We start from the raw sequence: 26163 nt of genomic DNA on the forward strand, positions 1-26163 counted from the left end.
CCAGTTCTGACAGTGTTTGACTAGTGTTTTCTGATACAGGGCTGCGGAAACCAACATAATTAGACAAAACTGGGATGAGCGAAAGGAGTTGACAAAATCTAGCCCCGAGAAGTTTTGTCATTATGTTCTTCCTGTCACTGACGCTCCATCAAGTCATGAAAGTTGACACGCCTTCCCCCAGGCCTCAAGCTGTAACCATAAGAGTGATGGAATTTGCTTTCATAAAACTACAATTGCTGTGTGATTCATGTTTTACATTAATGATGAATGGGATTGAGGTTTACATTAATAGCTGCCATTTAAAGGGCTTTATTGAGCAGATTTCTGAATGCAGAGATCAAATGGGGAAAATACCTCAATTCACATGATTTACGATTAAGCTGCTTACTAATTGCTTTTCACATTCTAATCTAAACTTTCAGACCTTCCTTACAAAAACTTAACACCGTGTTAGTTTCCACTAAAACACAGGGCTGTGTTTTTGTCATAGACAGTAAAAGAAAAAGGTTTTTTTACTGAGACAAAGCCTTGGTCAGCCACACTGACCTAAAACGCTGACCTAAAACACACTAAAACGCTGTGTTTATCTACCAGTTTATTGAATGAATGTCTCGTCTTCATTCATTTCAATAACTTTCGGCATTTTATAATATCTTCTATTTTTAATGTCTGTTTTATTATGTTATTAGAAATGAAAACTGTTAGTTATCATTTTAGTTCATTAAATAAATCTCCATTATATAAATCTATTACTAAATTTTAATTTAGCTTAACACCATATAGATAAATGTTAATTGTTATGTAGTAGGCTAACCAGTGTTTTTGATCACTGAACAAGAGATTAAATTATAGGCTATATCAGGACTATTCAGTCATATTTCCACATGGGAATCTCCCGGTTTTCTATGTTTAGCCAAGCCCTAGGCTATTGTAGTTCTGAATGTAATTTGACCTGGTTTGAATGAATGAATGAATGAATGAATGAATGAATGAATGAATGAATGAATGAATGATACTAGGCTGAATACATTCCGCCAAAGCTGGCGCTGTTTTCCGTTTTCTCGTCTAGTGTTTTTACAGTCAGGCAGTTGAGAGGGCGCCTAAAAGAGGTCCTTTTTCTTGGTGACGTGTATCCTTGATAGAGATATGTGAAACTAAACGAAACGGATGACAAAACATTGCATAACTTTCTATTAGAGGCTTTTTTTCTTTTTCTGTTTTGTTTACCGTGTTTTTGGTAGCGCATTTAACGGTCTCTGAAGATGGACATGCTTTACCATCAGACCAATAAGTGAGTTTGTTCATTCTGCTGATCATTTTGAAATAAATTAACTTAGCTGACTTAACAGTAAACATAACTACTTCATTTCATAAGTTCGGTACAACATGTAACAAATAGGCTCTTTGAAATATATTTTATAGTAATGTGTATACATAGTAAATAACGTTAGTAATACTGTTTTCTTCCTGTTTATGAATCTAATATTTTTGGTATTATTATTTTGCTTAATTATGGACTTTTTAGCTGCTTAGTGTGCCAAAAGTCAGGTTAAACTCTAAGGTAGAGCATGCTATCATCTGTCTGACAGAAGAGACGTCACACAAGATGGACCGTTTCACATCCATGAACCTAAAGTCCCTAAATGTTTCTAACTCCAGTAAATAATGTACAGTTAACCCTTCCTCTCTTCTCACACATCCGTGTCTTTCACTTCCAGACAAATTCAGGAGGTTCAGTCTCAGATGGGACGACTAGAGACAACAGATCGACAGTCAGTCCACTGTAAGTCAGTGTGTGTGTGTGTGTGTGCGCTTACAATAGAAAGAATACAGGTCCTCAGTCCCACTGAGACAATAGGATACAAATAAGACACATACTCTTAAACATTATGATAGTCAGAGCTGGGTCGTGGGGTTTATGAATATGAATTTCACCTTAAAGCTTCCTTATCCTCGATTGGTAATGTGTCTATCTGATACATATGGTGTACTCATGTACAGCGACATATAGAAATACAATATAAAGCAGAATCTTAACTGCTAAATGTGACTAAAAGACATGAAGATATTATAAACATCAAAGGTACAATTTGTAAGAATTTTGTAATAAAATATCCAAAAATCCTGCAGTTGTGTTTACAATATCCCAAGAGTCTTGGGATGAAATCCCAAAGTTGGAAGAAATTCAAATTTATATAAGTGGCTGCCCAGGAAAAAAAATCTCGCCTGTCAATGACGCAATATCCGCGCTATCCTCGGTTTCTGTTCTGCCATAGCCATGAAAAAACAGACGTGGACAACTGCGTAGTGCGTAACGTTTAGCGGCACACAGTTCTTGTTTCTTTCAAACATAGGTCATGGCAAGCACAAGCAGACTTTTGGACAAACAAGGAGAACTAAAATGAGAATCAATATCAGCGTGGCGTTTTTGAGATGCCGAGAGCTCCATGTCCGCGACTAACTTGGACTTGACAGAGCTTCACGAGTCACGAGTTGACAGCTTTATTAGACATGTGAAAAAATGTACATAAGACAAATCAATGTTATATAACATTAGCTCAACATGATGAAATGTTAGAAAATGCTCAGTATGATATTCTAATGTTGATCCAGCTTACTGCTAGTTTTGTATAGCAAACAAACTAACACGTAGTATAACATTAGAACTTTCAACACACTTTTAAATGCCGATTAATGTGATAGTGTAACGTTAGACCAAGTGAAGTAACTCTGCGTTACCTCACCAGTTTCATTCATCTACTAAACTGACCTGTTTGAGTAATCCGGCACTTTCGGGCAGTTCGGTAGAATTAAATGTCCCTATTCCTTTATATCCGCGGGACTCGCGTGTGATATCTGTCTCTTTAGCAATCGCGACCTGCTTCATGCCACTGTAATGTTAAAAAACATGAATGTTTGCAGTTGCACTCATCCATAAACATTAGATCCATAAGCTTGACAGCAAGTCCCATCATTCAGCTCATCACTGCGTCCCAAAAAAACACTACATATTGTGCCTTTAAAATTATGGCACTTTATATAATTATATTATTTTTTTGCTTTGAAAATTGACTTCTAAATCAAGTATACCAGGTGTCGTATAGGCTGTACCAGACTGACTCATGGGTATTTATTGAACCAGAATGTCAATATTTTTAAACCACACTTACCATAAAACATTTTTTTTTGTCTGACCAATTTTGAGACAACTTTGAGACCAATGTCATGTGACAACTTTTTTTCGTATCTTCCTACTCTGTGCTGTTTGCTGGTCCTGCTCTCAGAAATTAATTTGTGGCAATGCCCATACAAATGCCTGTTTTTTTGTTGATATTTAATCACTACATAAATTCACATCTTTATTCTCTTGTAACATTAAAGAACTGAGAAAGCGCGTCAGGTAACACCAGTTATAATAATGTGACATATAACCAGTCCTAGGCCTGGTTTACACCTGCGTACCAAATGACATTTAACTCTAAAAGTTTTGTGGTTCTATGCGTTGTCCATGACCTCTTCGCAAAAATGTATCGACCCCATTCACACCAGAATTTTCCTCTTGTGATTGGATAACCTTGATGTGTAACCACATTTGAACTGGGTCCAGTCTTCGAGCAGCAGGCAAAGTCATTGTGGTGCAACTGACCACCTGATTGTTCTTTTGAGGTGGAGCTCATGAAGAGAGCCAGGCTGGTGCCATGACAGGAAGGACAGGGAGGAGTGATGGGGTGGGGGGCATGGAGAATGAATGCTGGATCGAGGGGGCGAGAAGTGTGGAGTGGTATGGTTTGTGTGTGTGTTTGAGGTGGTGTTGTGGCTCTGTGGGTAGTCTGAATGAGATAACCGTCTCCTACCCATACTGATGACATCATATGAGATGTCATGGGCGGGAAGGATGCGTAACATATGCGTACGTTTGTCTGTGTGAGAGCGACTGTGAGATTGCATTGTCTCAGTGGGTGGGGGTCAGGGGAGACTGCCTGTGTGATAAAACTTTCCCACAAGTCTGTGGTTCTCTCCAAGGAAGCTGCACTCATTCCCGATCTATGGATCTGCATGTCAATGCTTGATTCCATCTGTACCTGTTACTTATTTTAACTCATTGAAACTTAGGGCATTAGCATTTAAAATGGCTAATTGTAGCTTTTACTGTTTTGTTTAATAATATAGAATTTAAAAATCTGCCATATATCGATATCACACACACACTTACAATTTATTTTACTCACTACACTATAATATATTATAAATTAATAATTTTATTCAGCAAGCATACATTAAATTGATGTAAATTGGCATTTAGATACTTATTGTTGCATAACATTTATATGTTCTATTCGTTCTATTTGTTTTCTACAAAATTAAGCAGCACAACAGTTTTTAACATGGATGATAATAGGAAATGTTTCGAAGCAGCAAATCATCGTATTAGAATGATTTCTGAAGGATCATGTGACGACTGGTATAATGATGCTGAAAATTCAGGTTTAACATCACAGGAATAAATTACACTTACACAATAAATAAAGTAAAGAAAAGTAATTTAAATAGTAATTTTTGATCAAAAGCAGCCTTGGTGAGTAAACCACCCCCAACTTGAATGGATATGTGAAGTACTTTATGTTCTTGATATGATTGTTATTTGTGTACTTATATATTCTGATGTTTGTGTTTCTTGCAGTATTTGAGAATGAACTTCAAGCCAGAATTGATCAGATCTTTAATCAGCTGGAGCGACTCGAGATACTAGCCAGTAAAGAGCCACCAAACCGCCGCCAAAATGCCAAACTGTGAGTGTATGATTAAAAATATCCACTAGTGCCTTCTTGAATCCACTCAGATGTTGCTTTCTGGAGAATTGCCAACTAGAGCAAAATATCCTTCAAAATATAAATTAGATTCCAATTTGATCTTTAATCAATAAGCACAGAATGATATCAGTCCAGTATGTGAGTAAGTGGAAGCTGGACTATAGGACTGTTGGACGGATGACTACCTCAACATTGTAGGTTCAAAGATCAGGAGATTCATAAGCTACCGCACCATGACAAGGCAAGTTGTTCTGGGAAGATTGTGTTGTAAATGCATAATGTAAGTTGCTTTGAATGAGAAAGTCACTGCCAAATGAAGAATTGCCAAATGCCAGTGAACACATTCCGTCTGCAATCACGTCATCACGAACATTCCTGGTGCACAACACTGCACAAACACCTGAGGCCAACACACCTGTTACACTCCCTCATGAAACAATGAATATCGCACAGACACTTCCTGAAGAGTGCCTGTCTCACATTGTGAGATTAATGTTGGTAAGTTGGCATAATCAATGGGAATCCTAGTTTTAATGGAAGGAGCTTCAGACACTTCTGTTATTTAAGTGATTGTTAGACCTATATTTGTTCTAATACATAAAATGTTTTTCTGCATTTGGTCAAAACAACTGAACAATAAGGATTTTTTTTTTAACTTAAAAAAAAAAACTTTTATAACTTTAAAAAAACCCTAAAATGTATTGATTTTGTTGTAGGGCCAATAATAATATGCATAGGACAAAACCAATAGCATATATATATATATATATATAAAGAATTTAAATGTAATTAATGAAAATGTATTGTTTTAAAAAAATAGTATATATATATATAAATATATATGCGCTAATAATTGCATCATTTATAATTTATTAAACATAAATGTTACTTTTAGCAGTGTGATTAATATTAATGTTAATTTTAATAGTATTTTCATATTTTTTTTAATTAATAAAGTTTTATCAGTGCAATTTAAATACACAATCTCTAAATATAAATACATATAAATTAATTGTACATTGTAATTTTATATAATACCATTTTTTTTAGATTAATTTTCAATTATAGCTTGACACGGTTCCAATAACAGGCCTGAACATTTCTTATACTAGCCCTGAGCCTTTGTATCATCCTTACTGTTGAGTCCTAAATGGTGTACATACATTGTGAAAAGTTTGATCCGAAATAAATTTTTAGCCGTTACTGAAAGCGAAACTTACTTTATGCTTTATGCTTAAATGAGCAGGTACTCTACAACTATTGCACCACCAGACAATACCTGCAGGCTGCTGTGTGGTCCAAAAGACACTCAGTGTGTTTTTCTTTCGGTAGGCGTGTTGATCAGTTGAAGTATGATGTGCAGCATCTTCAGACAGCCCTGAGGAACTTCCAGCACAGACGTTACGCTCGCGAGGCTCAAGAGAGAGAAAGAGAGGAACTCATGAGTCGAAGCTTCACAACAAATGTCAGTAGACCACACACAAACACACACCGCCTTCTGCATACTTTCCGAAACTCACTGCCACTCATCAGTCTATAAACGTACATCACACTACAAAGAAGGCATGATTTTGACAGTGTTTTTTTTTCTGTGTAGGATCAAGACACCTCCATCCCTATTGATGAAACCCTGCAGTTTAATAGCAGTCTACAAAACGCTCACAGAGGAATGGACGACCTGCTGGGCTCAGGCTCCAGCATCCTAAACGGCCTGAGAGACCAGAGGAGCACACTTAAGGTCTGTGTGACACCGAATGCAGGGCGGATTGCATTTGGAGACCAGGAAGGGGAATTTTTTCATCCTCTTATCAGGGTGTTTCTAAACATTTCAAATAGCGCTTGACTGATTGTTGATAAAGCGGCGATCGCCGATAATACAGTTTAATGACAGTCAAATGAAGTGTTCACAAGATTAAGGAAAATAATAGATTTATTTATCCATTTAAAATTGAATCATAACTGTTTAACAGTTTTAGGAAGTGCTATTTTGGCATTATTTATATACTACTATATTAGTAGCTTTTATTGTAGCTTTTAGTAATTTTGTTGATTTTTTTTCTATTTTTATTATATTTTTTTTCTTAGTTTTAGTATTTAGTTATAGCAACATTTATATATATATTTTTTTCAAGCTTTTTTTTCTTTTTTTCTTTTTTTGAGGTCATGCATGCTCATTTAGATACTGACAGTGTTTTTCCAGGGAGGGGTATGCGTTCTTCCTGAAGCTCGTCTGATTATCAGAGCGTGAGAGACCGTCTCTGACTGTGGTTTTGGGGAAATGACGGGGGTGATGTGTACCTCAGATGTTTTACTAAGTGAATGAATGTGTCTGTTGGGTCACCGTGTTAAAAAAAATGCAATTCAGAAAACTGCAGATTCTTGGTTACATCTTGCACCTTCTCTCTCTCTCTTTTTTAGGGTACCCATAAAAAGATGTTGGACGTCGCAAACATGTTGGGTTTGTCGAACACGGTCATGCGTTTGATTGAGAAGCGAGCGACACAGGACAAGTTCATCATGATGGCTGGAATGCTCGCTACTTGCTTTGTCATGTTCCTGGTGGTTAAATACCTTAGTTGAACTTTCCCAACTTTAGGCGACCTTGCTCCTTGATCACGTCAGTGACCCATTCCGGTTTTCATGCCCCTTGCATCACATCTGTAAAAATTGCAGAGGTGTGTTAAAGGAAATCACACAACTGTTTCATTGCAGGATGCCTGTCAGTCTCATCTTCACAAATCTTTTTTTGTGTCTATTCTTTCTTCATCTACAGTACTTTGAAAGGCATTGAGTCCTTTAATAACGCTCTACTTAGGGGACTCTCAAATAAGCAGTTTAAACATTTGTCTCTGCTAAAGATCAGTCCTCCTGTAGCTCAGGTGGTACAGACAGCAAATAGTAACTAAAATGTACTTTTAACATTGTGTAGAGAATTGGTCTGTTATCTGGCTTTTCATCGCCATCTTTTGGAGAACAAACCTAAAAATGTTTGGTCATTCAGTCCTGTGGTGGTTTTGTACTGTACTGTACACCTGTAAATACAAATTCTCAGACCTTTTTGTGCTATAAACTCATCATCCATATACATCCAGCTGCCCTCAAATGTAAAACTAGTTTTATACTGTTAAACTGTCCTTGCCTGGATCTAAGCAGAAGCCACGGCCCCTGGCGAACAGGAAATGAGATGTCTTATTGGACATCTGCTGCATGGATCTTGACGCTCTGTGTGTGCACATTCACACATGCTCAGGACCCCTGCAGCATAATCCCCAACAATGTCCCCCTGGAACAGTCACAACATTTATGCTTTTGCCACTGTTGACAGGTTTGTTGACCAAGATGAAAAAGATACCATAATGTGACATCAGGTCTTAATACAGGCTTAATTGCTTGTTACTTTAATTATTTGTTCATAATAATGCTCAATAATAATGTTCTTGTTTTTGAAAAAGTGTGAAAATGAGATAAAAAATTATGTGAAAGTAGAAAAAAATCTCACCTGCAGTTCTTTTCCACTATAGTCACAAATTTACAGACTTCAGGATTAGAAAGAAAACGTGTTACAAATGTGTGTAGTCATTAATGCTTATACTTGCTCAAACACATTTTAAGGTATTTAAAACCTGCCTCCATAATCTGACAAGCTGGTAGCATTTGTAATTGAAAGATCTTCATATTTATCATAGAATATTACTTCCTCTTTGGTTTCTGGTGAAAACTTTGCAACAAGACAATGCGTTGGACTAAAGCCAATCTAAGGCAAGTGAAGTACCATCCAACAGTGCCATCTAGTGTCGTTTGGGTGAACTTCATTGGGGTGATAAATTGGGGCCTATTTTGCCAAACCCTTAAAGGAATAGTTTTGCTGATAATTTACTCACCCCCATGTCATCCAAGATGTCCATGTCTTTCTTTCTTCAGTCGAAAAGAAATTAAGGTTTTTGATGGAAACATTCCAGAGGTGTAACGATACCCTCATCATGTCACGATTCGATACATATCTCAATACTGAACTCACGATACGATATTATTGCGATACTCCAGGTTAACAAAATATGTACTGTTGATTAAAATGCTAACTTTGATATTACATTGTGGGTTTAAATGAATAGGCTTGGACTCGGTGCTTGTAACCCAAGTACGATGGTGACACCAGAATAACAATATTCATGATTCTGAAGCTGAAAGTTACAGAATTATTGAGACGAATATTCTTGCACTCCGTCACTAACTAGATATATTTAAAATAAATGTCAGTTTACATAAGACATTTGGCATTATCAGGACCCACAAATATTCCCCCATTGCATTATTATTATGCATTATAATCAATAAAACTCTGAAAACTTGAATTTTTTCTCACAACTTGAATTTTTTCTCACACAGTCATTTTTATTTTGGGGGAACTATCCACAATACATATTGTCACTATCCACGATTCGTATTGATGCATTTTTGTATTGCGATATACTGTTACACCCCTAATTCCAGGATTTTCTCCATATAATGGACTTCAGTGGGAACCAAACGGTTCAAGGTCCAAATGAGAGTTTCAGTGCAGCTTCAAAGGGCTTTAAACAACACCAGACGATGAATAAAGGTCTTATCTAGCGAAAGTTTTATAAGCACAAATGCTCGCCTTGATCTGTTCTGTGATGAGCGTTCGTGACTCTCCTGTTCAAACTCATTCATCAAAATTAAAAAAAAATTTTTGAGTCATGACTCGAAGGGTCCTAGATAAGACCCTTATTCATCGTCTGGTGTCGTTTAAAGCCCTATGAAGCTGCACTGAAACTCTCATTTGGACCTTGAACCATTTGGTTCCCAATGAAGTCCATTATATGGAGAAAATCCTGGAATTAGGGGTGTAAATTTCAGCATAATAATGATATGATAAACATGGATAATAATATTATCATAATTATAATAATAATAACACCTATACACCAGAATTACAAGTCAAAGTCTTTATTTGCTGATGCATCAAGGAATTAAAAAAAGCTAATTGCTGCCATTTACAGTACGTCACCAAACAGTTTAGCCACATTCTGCTGTCCCTCCAAGGTCAAACACACTCCTAACCTCTGTAGTACCAGCCCTGATCATGTTTACACAAGTTCCCCCCCACATTTTTAATGTCATTATTTTTTTATTAGCATTTTTTTAAATGGGTGTTACAAACCTTTATTTTACAGTTTCACTACGTTAAGTTTATTTACATTTAACTAAGTGTACAGAAAGAAAACATTTTCCAAAGAAAATAATTTAAAATCAAATAGAAAATAAAATTATTGCAGAATACTACAATCATACAGTTGTTACAAGATGCAAAAACAGCATCTCAATGTACATCTTTTCAGTGCAAGATTTCACAATTTTAATAAGGGCCTTCAAATCCCAAAGTGTAACTTGTTATACAGTTTCAACAGCCTGTGACATTATAAAAACGTTTGACATCAACATGTGTGATGTCTGTTTCATTCACTATTTTCAAATAATTTATATTGATTTACAACCAATCAGCAAAAATAGCTTAACATTGTTCAGTGCTGAGTATGGCTTTTATTTTAATCATCTTGTTCATGTTTTTTTTTTGATACCCTTTGATCAGAGTATAGTACAATGGTTTTTGATAATTGGTATGATCTGAAAATTACCAATTATTGTGATAATCCTACAGAAAACCAATCGTCAGTTCATCACAGCCTGTTTTTTGAATAGCAGGCTTAATTGCATCTTTGCATATTGTATCAGTTTATTCATAAACTGTGCAACTTTCATGAATGCTTAGGACACAGAAACTCAAGTCTCCAAAAGTGACCCTTAAAGACCACCTATTACCAACTGTATACAACCACGCTAAAAGCCCACAACAAAGATTTTGATTATGGCTTCAACAAGAGAGCTTCTGGATACAAGAAACATCAGAAAAATGGGAAAAAAAATTGACATACCACACAAAATGAAAACACGCCAGCAGTGGTTTCCTAGTTGTACGAGCAATGTCTTGGCCTATAAACCAAATCATACTCCTTGGGGGAATATTTATACATGTATATATATGGTGTTACATACCTCAACCAACCATCCTAGCTCCTGGTTCAGGACATACAATTTCATAACATTACAATCTCAAAAGGCAGACAAGATCTTATTCTGTCCTCAATTTAATTGCACTCTTAAACAGCCCTGTTGAGGTCACCCTAAGGTAGCAGAGGATGTAGAGGATAGAAGAGGACTATGGGTTGCCAGACGGTGCCACCCATTAGCTAAAACTCTTCAGCCTCACACGCTGCTCGACCAGGCCCTCTCTTTGAGAGAAGCCGGTATTCAGGAGCCATGGTTTGGAGGGTGTTGAAGGTCCTGCCCTGCAAAAATAGGATGCAGAAGTGGGTGTAGCTGTAGGGCAGCTGCTGCAGCAGCAGAGGCTGGTCGAGGGGCAAAGAGCGTTGGGTAGAGGGCAGCATGGGGGAAATGGTGTAGAGCAAGAGGGGTGTGATGAAGGGCAGAGGCTGGTATAATATGTATGGGTTGGCCTGAAAGGAAGGCAGTGTGGTGGGCTGGAATCAGGCCAGTGTGTCCTAAAGAGTGACCCAGTGAGTGGCCCAAAGAATGGCCCAGTGGTGACAAGGAGATAGGGGTTAGATGATGTTGAGGTATGTGGTGCACCTGGGCTAGCTGGGCATGGGCAGGGTGGTGATGATGATGATGTTGGGTATGGGGGTGAAGGCCCATGGCAGCAGCGTGGTGCTGCAGGATGGCATGCTGTACAGTGGTAATAGAGGTAGCAGACGCTGCAGAAACTGAGGGTTGCTGGATGTGCATAGGCTGCAGTGCAGCTGGTGGTGGCGGCGGTGCAGGGGCAAGGTTAGCCGCTGCTGCCAAGTTAGCTGCAGCTGCAGCAGCTGCAGCTGAGGGGAAGCTCTTCACCTGCTTGGCCAACAGTTGCTGTTGAATGTGCTGTTGAGCTGCTTGCTGTAACTTGCTGTACTTCTCCATTTCCTCTGGGGTAAAGGTAATTGGTTGACTTTCTAATGGTGCAAGACCATCCTCTTCAGCTTCCATGCCCATGTCCCCATCCTCCATTGTGGGAGGGGGGTAACCAGGGTAGGCGTGCATAGTAGGCTGCGGTCCCATGTCGGGCCCCATTAGGTGCCCGTCCAACATGGGGTTACTGGAGTCTTGTAATGGCTCACCTTGGTATTGTGACATCATCATTGCTGGATCCTGTTCATATTGTGGCTGAGACTCATGGAGGGCTGGAGGGTCTGAGGGTGGATGTCTGGACTCCTCGGACACTGCAGCATTTGATACAGCCTCTTCCAATGGCTGCTTTTGTTGTTGTGGTTGCTGTTGTTGAACTGGTGGCTGAGGTGGAGGAGGTGGTGGGGGAAACTCACGAATGGGTTCTACCAGGATTACTTCATTACTATCAGAATTTTTCCCCAGTTCAGACTTTGCGCCCTCAGTTGAACGTGTAAGAGGAAGAAATGGTGACTTCTTTCCTGCTTGGAGCTTGCCAAAAAGAGACAACATACTTTTGTTTCCAAGGGCAGGGGGGAGCTTGGGCCCAAAGTACCCCTGTGGAGGGTCCTTGATCTTGATGCCCGTCTTAGTGCCAGTACCAGATTCATCCCCTCCTTTTCTAGATTGGATTTTCTCCAAGAGTTGTCGAGCTGTGAATGAATTTCGATGTTCTGCAGCACCTCCACCCTCCTTTGAGGAAGCTCCACCACCACTTCTAGTTCCTTGTGCTGATGAAGAGTTGCTGTTTCGGGTATGTGTGCGGGAAGAGGACCTAGGAGATTGGGAACGGTAGATTCTGGATCGGTTAAAATCCCGTCGCTGTGTTGAGCTGTCAGATCGCCGGCTGTGACCATGTCGATGTGGAGAGCCCTTGGTGGAGATAGATGAACGACTGGCAGAGCTGCGGCTGCGACTGTAGCTGCTATGTCTGTATGAACGGGCACTGCTACTCCTGCTACTACGACTGGAGCTGCGACTACTGCTCCGTTGGTGTCTCCGCCGGTGATGTTTCCTGCGGCTGTGTGAGCGTGAACGTGAACGCGAGTCTTCCTCTGAAGAAGAGGAGGAGTAATGCCGCCTGTGAGATCGCCCACTATCACGCCTCTCATAATCTGAGTCTGAGGAGGGTATTCTTGATCTGTGGCGACGTTTTTCATCACTGTAGTCACTGTAACTGTCTGAGTAGCTACGGCTGCGGCGACTGTAAGCACTGCTCCCTGCTGAGGAACGCTCTGAGCTACTTGAGTAGGATCGACTGCGTGACTTTTGACCTCTGTGGCGTCTATGGTTGTGTTCTCCTCGATGAGATGACCTACTACGTGATCGTCCAGAATCATCACTGCGGTGTCTGCGCTGCTCGCGTTGTGGTGTGGAGCGACGGCGAGCTGGTCGAGAACGTTGAGAGGATGATCCACCATCCTCCTCACTGTCACTGCTAGGAGGTCGACCTCCACTTAAGCTCTTTTGGGCTGAGGCAGAGCAGGAAGCAGCAGGTGTGTTGGTGTCAGATTTAAGACGTTTAGTACCATTGTGTTCCTCTTTAGAGCTAGGCTTTCCTGCACTGCTTTCCTCAACTCCAGACAACTGAGCCATTTTGTGGGACCGTTTTCTCTTTCCTCCCTCAAGGGACGTGCTTACTTCTGAGGACTGAGCAGTGGACACTCCATCCTTGTCATCCTTGTCTTTCTCTTTTTCCTTACTTCCACCTCCCTCTGGCTCAATTTCATCAGTGCCACGTGGTTTATTTTTGCTTTTCTTTCTTTTATGTTTCTTCTTCTTTTTTGTTTTCTCTCCTGGTGTTTCATTCTCTAACTCCCCTTCCACGGCCGCTTTCTCTTTACGCTTGGAATGCTTGCTTGACTTCTTGTGTTTCTTCTTCTTTTTCTTTTTCTTAGACCCTGCAGACACATCTTCATTACTTTGTAATTTCTGCTCATTGTTCTCCCTCTCAGCACCACCCTCTTTTATGGATGATTGTTCTTTTTGAACAGTACTGGGTCCTGCAACCATTGTAGCAGTCTCTCCACTAGTGTCAGGAGTACTGTCTGTGCTTTCAGGCTTAGACCCCTCTTGTCCATCAGTGCTAACTGCCTTGGCAGGTTTGCTGTTTTTGCTTGCCCAGTTTCCTTTGTTTCTTGACAGTTTGAAGTCAAAGTAAAGAGGATTACAACTGTAGGAGAGAGATGGCTGAGCCTTGGTAAATTCCAACAATTCAGACGGCCATTGCAAGGTAGTGCTTTCATCCTTACTTAGCACAGGAAAGAAAGGCCCAGTTGCCATGCGTGGACCTGTGTCTGGAGACTCTGATATCCCTTTCTTGTTATCAGGTGGTTGGTGCGTGCCAACTACTACTGCTGTATCACTTTGCCCTGCAGCCGTATTACCCGATTCTTCCACTGTCTTCAGTTCAGCTGATATGGCAGAGGGATTTGTGTTTTGGGCCTGTGTAGGTTCATTCTCAGTGTCTTTTTCAGATGTGCAGCTGCTGATTTGCTCTCCAGCATTCCCTGCACCTTCCTTCTCATCTTTCGCTCCATCCTCATCCTCCTCCTTGCTATCACACTGGTCTGTAGCCTTCATGAAAAGCAGAAACTGGAAATGGGGCTTGACCCGACAATGTGAAGGAGGTACATAATGATAATACTGTGGCTCCTGTCCAGAATAACCTTCCTCCTTTTTCATCATCATCTTCAGCTTGTTCAAAGTAGAGGCCAGGGCTGCTCCATCATCTGGTTGTGACTGCTCTTCTTCACCCTCACCCACCCCTCCACCCCCTCCTCCAACTCCGCAATCGCTGCCGCCTCCTCCACCACTACCTCCTGCATGGGGATTATTAGTGGTAGATGCCACACCTACGTCATCTCCTTCAGTCTTTTCTCCTCCCTCTTCCTGACCTTCTTCTCCTTCCACTGTCTCTTCACCATGGTCTGCAAAGAAAGCTGCAACTGTCTCAAGTTTGACTGGGGCTTTCTTAGCAAAAGAGAAGGATACACTGACTTTGGGAGCCTGTGAGCCTCCAGAGGGTGTTGGAGAAGAACTAGTCTTGTTAAACCCAAAGCTGATGGTAGGGCCTGTTCTAGGGGAGTCTTGATCACTAACACTACAGATTCCTTTATCTTCAATAGGCTCTGTGTTGGTATCCACTGTCATAGGCACACCATCCATGGAGTCTTCCCCCTTTTCTCCATCTACTGCCACTGTGGTGGTCTTAAACATAGGGCCACTACCAGCGACACTGCAAAATAAATAAAAGAATGAGACTCTGTGCTATGACTGGCAACATTTCCAAAAAAAAAGATTAGAAGACAGACTCAGAATTTTACTTACCATTCTTGCTGTTTCCTCTGTTCGGCCAGCTCATGAAGCCGCCGAAGCATCCTCTCCTGTTTTCTGCAGTCTTTTTTGGAACGAGAAGACACATTTCGAGCAAACTCTCTCTGTTTCAGCTCCTTCAGTCTCTATTAGATTAGACAGAGAGGAATAAGAGCTTAATGAAAATGTTACGAGCTGCAGCTGCACATGTGAAAAAGGCATGTTGAATGTTAAGAAAATGATGGCATGTTTAAATGTTGTTCAGTACAGTCATGTCTATGTGAATCTCTCCTACCTGCTTGTGTGCATGATCGTAGGAGTTGATGTGATTGTCAAACTCCTGATGTTTCTGGTATTGCTTATCACACAGTTCACAGTAGAAGTTGGCCCTAAGTTCCTCTAGAGCTTTGGCAATAGCTTTTTCCTTCTCTGCATAATCCTACAAAACAGAACAAATCATAAAACATTAATTGGAATTAAGGCCCAATTGTAGACTATGCATCGGTTTTCATTTATGTTTCTGCGTCATTGTCTGCATTGATGTACATGTAGGATAGTTTGTCAAGAAGGACATCAAGTTTGTGTGAAGGAGATTAATAACATAATATTAATTATAATGCTCATAACCTTTAACCTTATAACAGCTTTAGAGAGTTACACACAGAAATCCTCAATGATGTTTTTGTATGTGTTTGTATTTGGTTGAGCTCCACTGGAAAAAGAGTTGTTTGTATCCGTACAAGAGTAGTAACTGTGGAGAATCTACGGAAAATTAGGGAATTGTGAAGAACTTTAAGGAAAGAGAAATTATGTGAATAGGATGTTTAAGACTAACAGAAAAAGGCATTGAACACTGCTGTCATAGAATTTCACCTTGTATTTTTGACGGAGTTCCTCTGTGTCTTCTTTTTCCACTTCCAACACCCGGCGCTTTTCTGTGGCATCTTCTGCATAGTCCAGCTGTGGGCACACGTGCACACACAGGTTAGAAGTGAATAAATTAAAATGAAAATTAAGAAAGAAAGAAAAAAAATCACAAACAACAATCTTATCACCTCCATTTCCATTCGCCCCATTCCCATGACGTCATATTTGAGGATGATGGGCACTGGGTCGGTTCGTCCTATGAGGTTGGGGGGAGAGGCAAAAAGAGAGACACATAGGACAGAGGTTAGACTTTTGTTCAGATATAAGAGAAAACTCGGGACGGGACAGCCTGCTTAGAGCACAGGGTGCTGGGTTAGAGAGACTGCCTTCAAGTGCAAGAGACCAGAAAGCTACAGTGAACCAAACTCTAGCCATTCTCACAGCTTCATGTGCAGCTCTCCTCTAAAAGGCCATTACAGGTGCTGCAATATGACTTGCAATATGAACTAAGGCTAGTTTTAATCGTTTACTATTTGAGTTTGTTGCCAATTTATTTTAGAATCAACTGTATACACTGAAAAATTGTACAAGAAGCTTCCATTGAGAGAAGCAAGGGACAGAAAACAAGGAGGTAAAGGTCGAACTGAAGATTTCACTGAATTTGCCGCAGTGTCTCTACAGTGGCCTGCTTAAGGAGGTCTTATTTCTTTCTTTCTCACTGTTATCTCCCTTCCACTCTTTTTTGTCAAGTCTCAATGCTGTATGGATTGTGTTCTGTACTACTCATGTTCTTAACTCAGATATGACAGAGGCATTGGGTTGCCGGAAGGAGCACTTAAGAGAGGGAGGAGATAGCAGCATTCACTGCATCTTTTCACATTACTGCGGCAACACTGACTACCTGATCCAAAGTGTGTCTCGTAATATTCTCATCTTAACACCCATTTATCTAGATCTTCTAAACCCTCTCCGAACTGCTGATCAACTTTCCTACCTGGCTACAGGCCACACCTAGATGCAAATGAGGTTTGTCCCATTTGATTTCCTGAAATAGTACTTTCTTTTACTGATCATACATTTTATATACACAAGCTGTGAAAAGACCTAGATCAGAGGAAAAGTAACATCAGAAAAAAATGAACAAATCAGAATGAAACAAAAAAGACAATCAAAACTACATTGAAGATTGACACATAATTGCTTAATCCACTCATAACCAGCCAAACGAAGCAGAGAGAGAGAGAGAGAGAGAGAGAGAGAGAGAGAGGGGGGAGTGAAAGACGGAAAACAGAGAGAATAAGGACACAAGCACTGAGCTACAGCAGCAAAGTGACGTCAAAGGCCAGAGGTTGCCATGGTGACAGTGCAGGGTTGGGGAAAGGATGTACTTACCTGGGAGAGAGTGGGGATGGGGTGGGGGTGGCAAACATACAGACACAGAGACAGAAAAGGGTGGGGGTTTCAAATAAAGGAGAAAAGGCACAAAAACAGAAATCATACTAATTTGCGGCTGCACAGGCTAGCACCATGGTCACAGTCAATCAGACTCAAATCAATCGTTTGGATTTCAGTTTTTTTTCTGTCATTCTTCCTCTTTTTTGTCTTTTTGTTTTTTGCAGGGAGTCCAAGTTTTAAAAGCAGGATAAGATCATACCCTTGGGCTGATGTAATAGTGACAAAAGGCAAGAAAAAATGTGTGAATAACATCAGGGTCCAGTTGCATAAACTGCTAAGACTAACAAGTTAGTCACCAATTTTTTTTTTTTTTACTATATTCACAGCCTTTTTTTAATGTTAAATAAAAACTAGTTATTCATACTAGTTCTTAAGACAGAGTCTTAACATAATGGCTATGTTTATGCAACTCTCCCCAGGAGTAACTAAATGTGACAAAGGGATAGGAATTTGACACACAAAAAAAAGTTATATTAGTGATTTCTTAGAATTATTTTTCCATTACCCCTGTAAATTATAACTGTGTGATGCCTAAATACCTTTAAGTATTGGAACACAGATTTGCACAGCCCTTGAGCAGAAAGAGACATTACAATTTGCACATTTATGACTGTCTAATTTGTGAGAGACTAGAGCTTCAGCCCAGTGGTATAATTGTTCCTGTAAGAAAGCGATAAAGGAGCATGTGCGAACGATAAGGTCCTGAAGGGATTCCAGCCCCCACCAGAGCCTCCAGGAAAGTGCACTGATGGATTCATACTACCACCAGGGTGCACAAGAGTGTTTATAATCAAAACAGAGAAACTATGTAATTAATGATAGCAGCGGGCCGTTAAAAGACACCATTATAACCAGATACATAATATATGGTTATAGTGTATTTTAACATTCTACCATATCTAATTGGAAACATGGAATGATCTTGTAATGTTCTTAGCATTGATTATCTCGGAGTATGTCTGAGAATTCTCTTTGAAAGGTAGGGGGGGAATCCCAAAACCAGGCCCCCAAATCAACGATCATTTCTCTTCCCAAACAATCTTTGGACAACGAGTCTTTGGGAACAACGTGAGGTCAAGACTAGTATTATGCATTCCAGTGAAAGAACATAACGAGACTGGACAAAAAGGTGCAATGCAACAAAAAAGGGGAAGTGAATCTAAATATCCCCCAAAAAACTGAAAACAAACAGAATGAGAGTGTTCTAGAAGAGTGCATATTGAACACTAAGAGACGGGCAGCAGAATGAAGACTAATACAAAGAGAGGTAGAGACAGTTTAAGCCTATTAAACACTGGTGCTCTGATGATGAGAGTCATATCAAAACAAGAAATGGGGGAAGTAAAATCAAACAAAAAAACAAAAATGAAAGAATAAACCAAAAGAAAATAACCAATTCAATCAGGGGTAAAAATAACATTTACCACTAAGTTTACCATCAGCACAACATGGCCAGGATCATAATGCTGCAAAAAAGAAACACCAATTGGTTAAGCAGGAAGATTGAGGCACAAAGAGAGCGTTCAGGGGTAAGGGGTAAAGGGTTAGGGGTGGGTTTGGGGGCAGGGGCTTTGGTGTACCCCCTACCAATGGGCCTGGGTGATTACAGGGATACCCTCTCACCATCCCGGACTCTCATCCACTTTTACTACTAATTTCTGGTACCATAGTTTCAGGCTTTTGGGTTCCTCGATGACAAAGCAAGGAGGAGTCCCCCCCCCCCTCCCTCTTTGATGATTGTCTTTGAACATAAATACATCAAACCATCACTCAATCCAAAAAGGAGCACTCTCCTCCCCATTTCCACCTTTCTCCAATCCCCATGCGGGTCCAAGTCTCCACGTGAATGTGTTTCTGAGACAGAGGCTGTTTTATACATACTTCATCACACAGCTGTACAAGCTATGAGAAGCATACGCTGTGAGTGAGCTTTTAGCAGCGCATTTTTCTTATCGGCGAGCAGGACTCTGGCCTCTTTAGAAGACTAGATCTATTTCAAAGTCATTTCCATCTCGCCATTGACCTAGAATCAATTCCAATCCGTTTTGTGGTCTCTTGCATTGCTTAAAACTCAGCTTCACAAGACTGGGTCTCTACAGCCAGCATGCTCTGCAGGAGAGGGGGAAGGAGATGGGTCAGGTCAGGTGAGGCTTTCACAAGTAAGTACATTTATAAGAGGAGAAGTGGGATGCAGGTGGGATGGTGTGAAGACTTCTCCCTGCAAGCTAAAACACCTGAGCCCCCACCCCTTGTTTTGGTGACACATACACACACCCACACTCGCTCAACACATAAAATTTCCACTCCCACATGTACCACGTGTACATTCACTTCACAAAAGTGGACGCAGGCAGATAGACCGATCAAAGGCGGAAGGAGGGGGGAGAATGGGCAGGAGATTGAGGCTAATTCTGGCAAGCCATTCAGGGGAATCATGGGAAAGAGGCAGAATCATGTTCACAGCCAATCAGAGTGCCCCATCTCATCTTCTCAGCCAATCAAAACACCCCCATCGCAGCCAAACATACATTAATATATACTAAGTACTATTCTAACATAGGTGAATTCTGAACAATCAAGAGAGAAAAAAAATGGGCAATTAATTTCTTCAAAATATTTACTGATTCCATTTTGGTATGAGTTTCAAATCGTAGCGCTGGTATTGAGCAGAGAGCGTTTAGTGATTGTAAGCGTATAGAGAAGAACTAAGAAAGGCCGTTAGGCTACACTGTAAAAGGGGGAGAGTTATTTTGTATTATTTACAAGAAAAAACATCCACACGCACACTCACACTTACTCAAACATACACACAAACATTCAGTGGGGAAGGTCCTACAAACCTTACCTAAAAACAAGAGTAAAAAAAAAAGAAAGAAGAGTAAAAAAACAGAGTCAATACAATGGAAACTCAAAGCATTTGGGGAGACATTTCAGTAAATTCACACTCAGTACCAAGGCTCTTTCCAAAAGATAGAGAGAAAAGGAAAAGGATAAGGTTCAAACACCATGGCATGAGCACCATAATGGGTGAACAGGCGTGTGTTTGCTTTTTTGTTTGTGTGTGGGTTTGTATGGCGTGTATGTAGTTGAGTCCTTGAGCATCAAAACATATATGGTCCCTTTTTTCTGAAAAACATGGAGTCATTTCCTTTGTAGATTCCACCAAAGTAATTTGGAGAACATGCTTTCCACAAGCTCTCACTCTACCCCTCCTCTCATTTCTCTTCTGCAAGATGGAACTAATCTACTTCCTCAAGCTCGCTGAAAGCTCCAGGACTTTATCTGATCTGGAAAATCTCTTTCACTGCAAACAAACGTCAATCTTCTCGGTGTATTAAACACAAAGGAAGATGACAACCATGAAAGGACAAAACTCTGATCTTTTGAGCATCTTGCCAAGCTACAAAACAGATGGGTGGTGCCGGGGAGCACTGGAAACAATCCTAATCTGTCACACACATGACTTGGCTGGGATGACAACCTCTGACTTCGGCAACTTCCTCTGGGTTCCCTGCACGACGAGTTCTAAGAAAGTAGCCAATGGAGTGTGAGTTGCGATGGCAAAGGCGAAAAAGAAAGCTGCTGTTCTAATTTCTGCTGTCACCGCTTAGGGAAACGCTTTCTTCTCTAGCAATCTAAAATGAATATGGTGAACATCACAATGATTTTATTGGCCCATTAAGCATCATAACTGGCAAATAGCCTCTTCACTACTGCAACTTGTAATTATAAGAGTAATTATAATTAATAATTATATAAGTAATTATAAGATTATTACAATTTATTTTGTATTTATTTTTGCCTTTACGGCCACTTCCAATCAACTTAATGCGTCTTTGCAACATAAAAGTATTGATTTCTTTCAAAAAATTATTCTGCTATTTTGTTATTTTTCCAACTATAGTTGAAATGGGATGTTCATGTCCATGGGAAGCGGTCACTGGGGGCAATGAAAACTGATATTATGCCTTTCCCATTTATGCACACAGAGAACTGGATAAAGATCTTGGGTTTTTACACAACGCTGACTTCAGCACTTAAATAGCAGAGCTTAACAGCTGCAGGCCAATGGTCCAGAGTGTGCGCGTGTGCAAATATTCACAATAAAAGCAGTCTCTAGGGAGAGACTCAAATAGTTGCCTGATGGGCCGAATGACCTCACAAAAGTTAGCTGCCACAAACCATCACTGTTCGCTTTCAATAGAAGTCCAGAGAGAGAGAGAGAGAGATGAATGCCCTGCTCCTGCCGATCAACTGTCCTGCACAGTTCATCTCCAACCCTAATCCAACACACCTGCCTTTAATCTTCAAGTGATCCTGAATACCTTAATTGGTTGCTTCAGGTGTGTTTGATTAGGGTTGGAGATAAACTGTGGAGGAGAAACATTCAGCAGGAGCAGAGTTGGGCACCCCTGATCTAGACAGGCTATGATTCAGAGGACAGAGGATGACACACATTACATGCCTTATTGTGTGTTTTATTTCCTGCAGGCTTTGCAGAGTGACTGCTGCACACGTGCATCCTACTGGGATGATAAGGCGTATGTTTGTGTGCGTCTCAGAAATGTTCTATTTTCCACATTTTATAATTTCTACATAGACCTTAGTCAGCCAACGATTGCATCAGCATGAAGTAATGACCAAAAACAGAGCCTTTTTAAAGCTAACTTCACTCTGTCTTGGGGAAAAATTATTAACGTTTACTCGGTCCATGAAAAGACACTCCTTTAGTAATTGTTTCCTTACTCAGGGTGTGAGTATTTTTATTTTGCTCCACAAGTACCAAAATGTAACAAGTCATTTTGCTGACCCTTTTATCCAAAGCAATTTAAAATTGTTATATATGTCAGAGGTCGCACGCCTCTGGAGCAACTAGCGGTTAAGTGTCTTGCCCAGGGATACATTGGCGTCTCACAGTGGATTCGAACCCGGGTCTCTCACACCAGTGAGAAAAGTAAAAAAAAAACACTTACATCTCAACTCTGCTCTTAACACAACAAGAGACCAAGTAATCTTCTGCAGGGAAGTATGGCTCATATGCAGATTCTACCAAACAACCACTGAACTCAGACCACAATACTGCATCAAAACAGCAGGGCAATACATCGCCAGGCCATAAGTCAAGTGCAGGGGAGAAAGTAGTGGGGGCACTGGGTGAGGACAGTTCAAGTTCACTTTATTTGTATAGCACATTTACAACAGCCACTAGGCTGACCAACGTGCTTTAAAGAACAACCAGATTAAAATATAGTAATACCTGCATAACTTCCTTAGCAAATGCACTAAAAAAAGCACAGTGAATGCTTTTATCTGGTGTGACCAGAGGATCTCATGATTGTTTCGGTTTCTCTTTGATACTAGTTGCATGAGTGATAGGGTGTGTCTGTTTGTCCATATCAAGGATGCACATAAGTAATTGAGCCATCAAGTACTCCTACACCGAATACATTGCTAGTACAAATACTACTTAGACTATGCAAATTGATTTTCCCTTTCCAACTTAATTTTAAGTATTCTTTTAATTATGCCAAAATCTTATTGCTTTAATGAATGCATTTAACTTTAATTTCATTTTTCAATTGTTTTGGGTGATGTGATGTTTGTGAATAAAACAAAATATAAGCTTGACTTGAAAACTTAATTTAAAATGTTTTTTTTTTTTAAATGTAAACCTGACTGTTCAAAAATGGTCACACCTAACCAGTTTGCGGTCTACAAATGCAAGTAGGTGGCATCAAGTCACCGTCTCAGTGAGTGAGTCATCGAGTAGTTTATTCAGCAGATTAATTCAAATGGCTGAATCATTGTGAAACTAAGGAAATTACTGTCTTTATGAAAGGATCATTGATTAATTCAAAATGCTTATGAGACATTAGTCATTTATATGCTTGGAACTATTTTCATTGATGCTTAAAATTGTCCCTTTCTCGTGTCCACTGGTAAGATACACCCGCCGACAAAATTTTCACTGGCCCCACCACAAAAAGTAACAAATAAATGAAAAAAAAATAAAACATGCCTAGTCAGTCTTCATTGTTTTTGACCCATAACCTTAATAAATAAGGTTGTGACACCAAAAACTACAAGCCCTAACTCAAATGTAGCCTATTGTTAAAGACAAGTAAACTGTCAGTAATAAAATAAGATAAAAAAAATAAATCAAATTACGAGCACAAATACAATAAACAAACAAATAAAATAAACACTTCATTACACAGCATTATGCTTTGTATTAGTAGAAAACCTGTAGTATTTTCAAATCATCATGCTCTCCACACTCATATGACACAAACATCGTCATTTTGAAGACTACAGCCAGTAGGACCTGTCCTGCATGTTCTCATCCCGACCATAGAGGGTGGGTTATCACTCACAGAATGTATGCATAGTGTCACCCATCTTTTTTGGAAGCTAAGCTAGCAGGCTCTTGTTCTGTGGGAAAAGCTGAGTAACTTAGTAGGAGAAACATGAGTAGTGGGGGTTACCATTCATTCTCTTTTTCCTGGACATTTCAGGCCGCCGATATTGTACAAAATGTCCGGGATTCAGCTTTTGCTTTCTGCAGTCGCCAATCATTGTTTACATGCACACCTTTTGTTTAAATCTAAGTGAATTCATTCCGCTTGGTGAATCTGAATGTAGTGTTTACATGAACGCAAGACAAGTGATCGGTTGATGTGCATTTTAACATTGCTAAGAAAATTCCCGCTCTTCCGTGAGAGATACGAGATCAGTGCGTCCCACAGGTGTCGCTCATCCTAATCACGCCACCGCGGCCTCGTCCTGCTCGCCACAGTAAACATAATGAATGGCGACTGTAGAACGCAAAAGCCGAATTCCGGACATTTTGGCTGCTGATCTTGAAATCCCGGGCAGACTCATCACGAAGACTCACTAGCCTAGCCTAGACGTGTTATTTAACTACTGCGCTCTGTTACCAGTAGGCGTGGCCTCCTAGGGCAGCGAAGCAGGTGCATTCTGGGAGTTGTTGTCTTTCATCCACATAAGCCAAAAATACATTTTCTGGCTTTTCTCAGTCTAGAAAGCTCCAAATTCAAAAAAACATTTCTCATTTCTTCAACATAAATTATCCATTTTAAATACACATTCATCTTTCCAGAGGTGAAGTATCCCTATAAATGAAAAACAGCTCTGCATAGTCTTCACTGTATAAATTAAATATAGATCAATCCTTATTAGTTACAAAAGTTATTTATTGAAGAGCAGTGAGGGGTTTTAATTCTGTCCTTTGTTGTTTGATTAACATTAAAACCAAGACAGCAGCAGGTTTATTAGGCTGCTGTCCCTTTAAGAGCAGCACAGATCCAATATACTTAAAATATACTTCACGTTTTATTTCTCAGCTGTTTGTTTACTTAAGATAGAGCACTAATTCTTGCTGAAATTAGCATTTTTTGTATGTGGTTTTGTGTCAATGTGTCTGTTCAACCACAAGATGATGTGAAAGGGAGCTCAATTCAGCATTCACAAGCTATTTGAGAAGCGGCTTTCTGGGCACGCACTTCAAATGAGTACGCACACAAAACTTTTCAGACTACTTAATTAAGTTCTCTTTTAAAGTCCTCTTGCGCTTGAATATTAAATTGGCAAGGCTTAAAAACATGTGAAATTAGTAAACTTTCGAGATGCAGCACTGGCTCAATCAGGCAAGTGACAGTTGCCTTAACAGTCCTGAGCGACGTTTACACTAACTGTCCCGAATACACTACGCTGGCCCACGGCCATCGGATAGTCCTTATTGTCGAGCCCTGCCCTCTGTTGAAAAAAAAGAGGCAATTTCTATACACAAGGACTAAAATAAATTAATGACAGACAACGGCAGGTTTATTAGGCTGCTGTCACGTTAAGAGTTGACACATGATGCAGATCTGACACAGATCCTATTTTCTTAACTCTTTACATCCATTTAAAACTTCTTTAACTAATTTAAGAGAGTGCATATGAGGGCAATTTTGTGTTTTTGTCCATTCAAGTGAAAAGGATAATTCAGTGCTGTCGGAAGCGGTATTCTGTGTGCGCAATTCAGGTGTTTGTTCACAAAAAGTGCACCAGCACAGTTTTGAGGGTTTTTTTTTGCGCATTATAGCAGTTGAATGAATAATATTGTGATCATACAGTAGCCCAGCCAAAGCCATGTTAATTTCATTACATATTTTTAACTGAGAAACGTTATTTTATTTTTCTGTTTAAGCGTTTTTTGCGAAGTGAGTGATTTTTTCATCTCCCATACTTAAAACAATATATACCATCCTATAAAATCATAAAAACATCGACATTTTTTACAGTATTAACAACTACAAAATCCCTCAAATACCCATCTCTTGTCCATATCTACTCAAGACAATAATTCTCTAGAATAAAGCTAGTGCACTCAATGCTTATCTGACGTCACCTCATGACAGTATACCAACTCCTTCCCGTCTATCCACCTCACCCTGTCTTCCCCCATATTCACTGTATCAACACTACGGTCCAAACAAATTAAATCCTCACAGACATCCATTATTGTCAGTACAAATGATAAATACAAATGGGTGTGCTGGAACAGAATAGAGAGAGAGAAAGAAAACATTTTTACAACTGATCAAACCATAGGGCATTGATGCTGTTGGGTGGAAATCAGGAGACAGAAAGAGTGGGAGAGATTGAGCTTGACAGTAAAACGTGATTG

General features: G+C 40.0%; 2 protein-coding genes across 13 annotated transcripts in view; one reads left to right on the forward strand and one right to left on the reverse strand.

Annotated features, from left to right (window-relative positions):
• Window positions 1-1101: 1101 nt before the first annotated feature.
• On the forward strand, window positions 1102-8247 carry gosr2 (golgi SNAP receptor complex member 2). Its single transcript, XM_039687373.2, has 6 exons — window positions 1102-1291; window positions 1719-1783; window positions 4682-4790; window positions 6144-6276; window positions 6409-6549; window positions 7230-8247. The coding sequence occupies exons 1-6, from the start codon at window positions 1263-1265 to the stop codon at window positions 7389-7391; spliced, it is 639 nt and encodes a 212-aa protein (XP_039543307.1). The 5' UTR covers window positions 1102-1262; the 3' UTR covers window positions 7392-8247.
• Window positions 8248-9763: 1516 nt separating this feature from the next.
• The window catches only part of gpatch8 (G patch domain containing 8), a 38929-nt gene continuing 22529 nt past the window's right edge, over window positions 9764-26163 (reverse strand). For 6 of the 12 annotated variants that reach the window (XM_039686550.2, XM_089128689.1, XM_039686553.2 and 3 more), the window contains 5 exons: window positions 16205-16272; window positions 16023-16109; window positions 15445-15588; window positions 15165-15295; window positions 9764-15072 (listed from right to left, as the gene is read on the reverse strand). In XM_039686550.2, coding sequence (XP_039542484.2) covers window positions 11142-15072; window positions 15165-15295; window positions 15445-15588; window positions 16023-16109; window positions 16205-16272 — 4361 coding nt within the window. In that variant the 3' untranslated portion in view covers window positions 9764-11141. Of the gene's footprint in view, window positions 15073-15164; window positions 15296-15444; window positions 15589-16022; window positions 16110-16204; window positions 16273-18895; window positions 26150-26163 lie in introns of those variants that run through there. The other 6 variants (XM_089128692.1, XM_089128694.1, XM_089128691.1 and 3 more) reach the window with 3 other exon arrangements.

Source organism: Pimephales promelas, chromosome 3, assembly GCF_988280905.1.
Source record: "Pimephales promelas chromosome 3, fPimPro1.hap1.1, whole genome shotgun sequence".
NCBI classification, from domain to species: domain Eukaryota; kingdom Metazoa; phylum Chordata; class Actinopteri; order Cypriniformes; family Leuciscidae; genus Pimephales; species Pimephales promelas.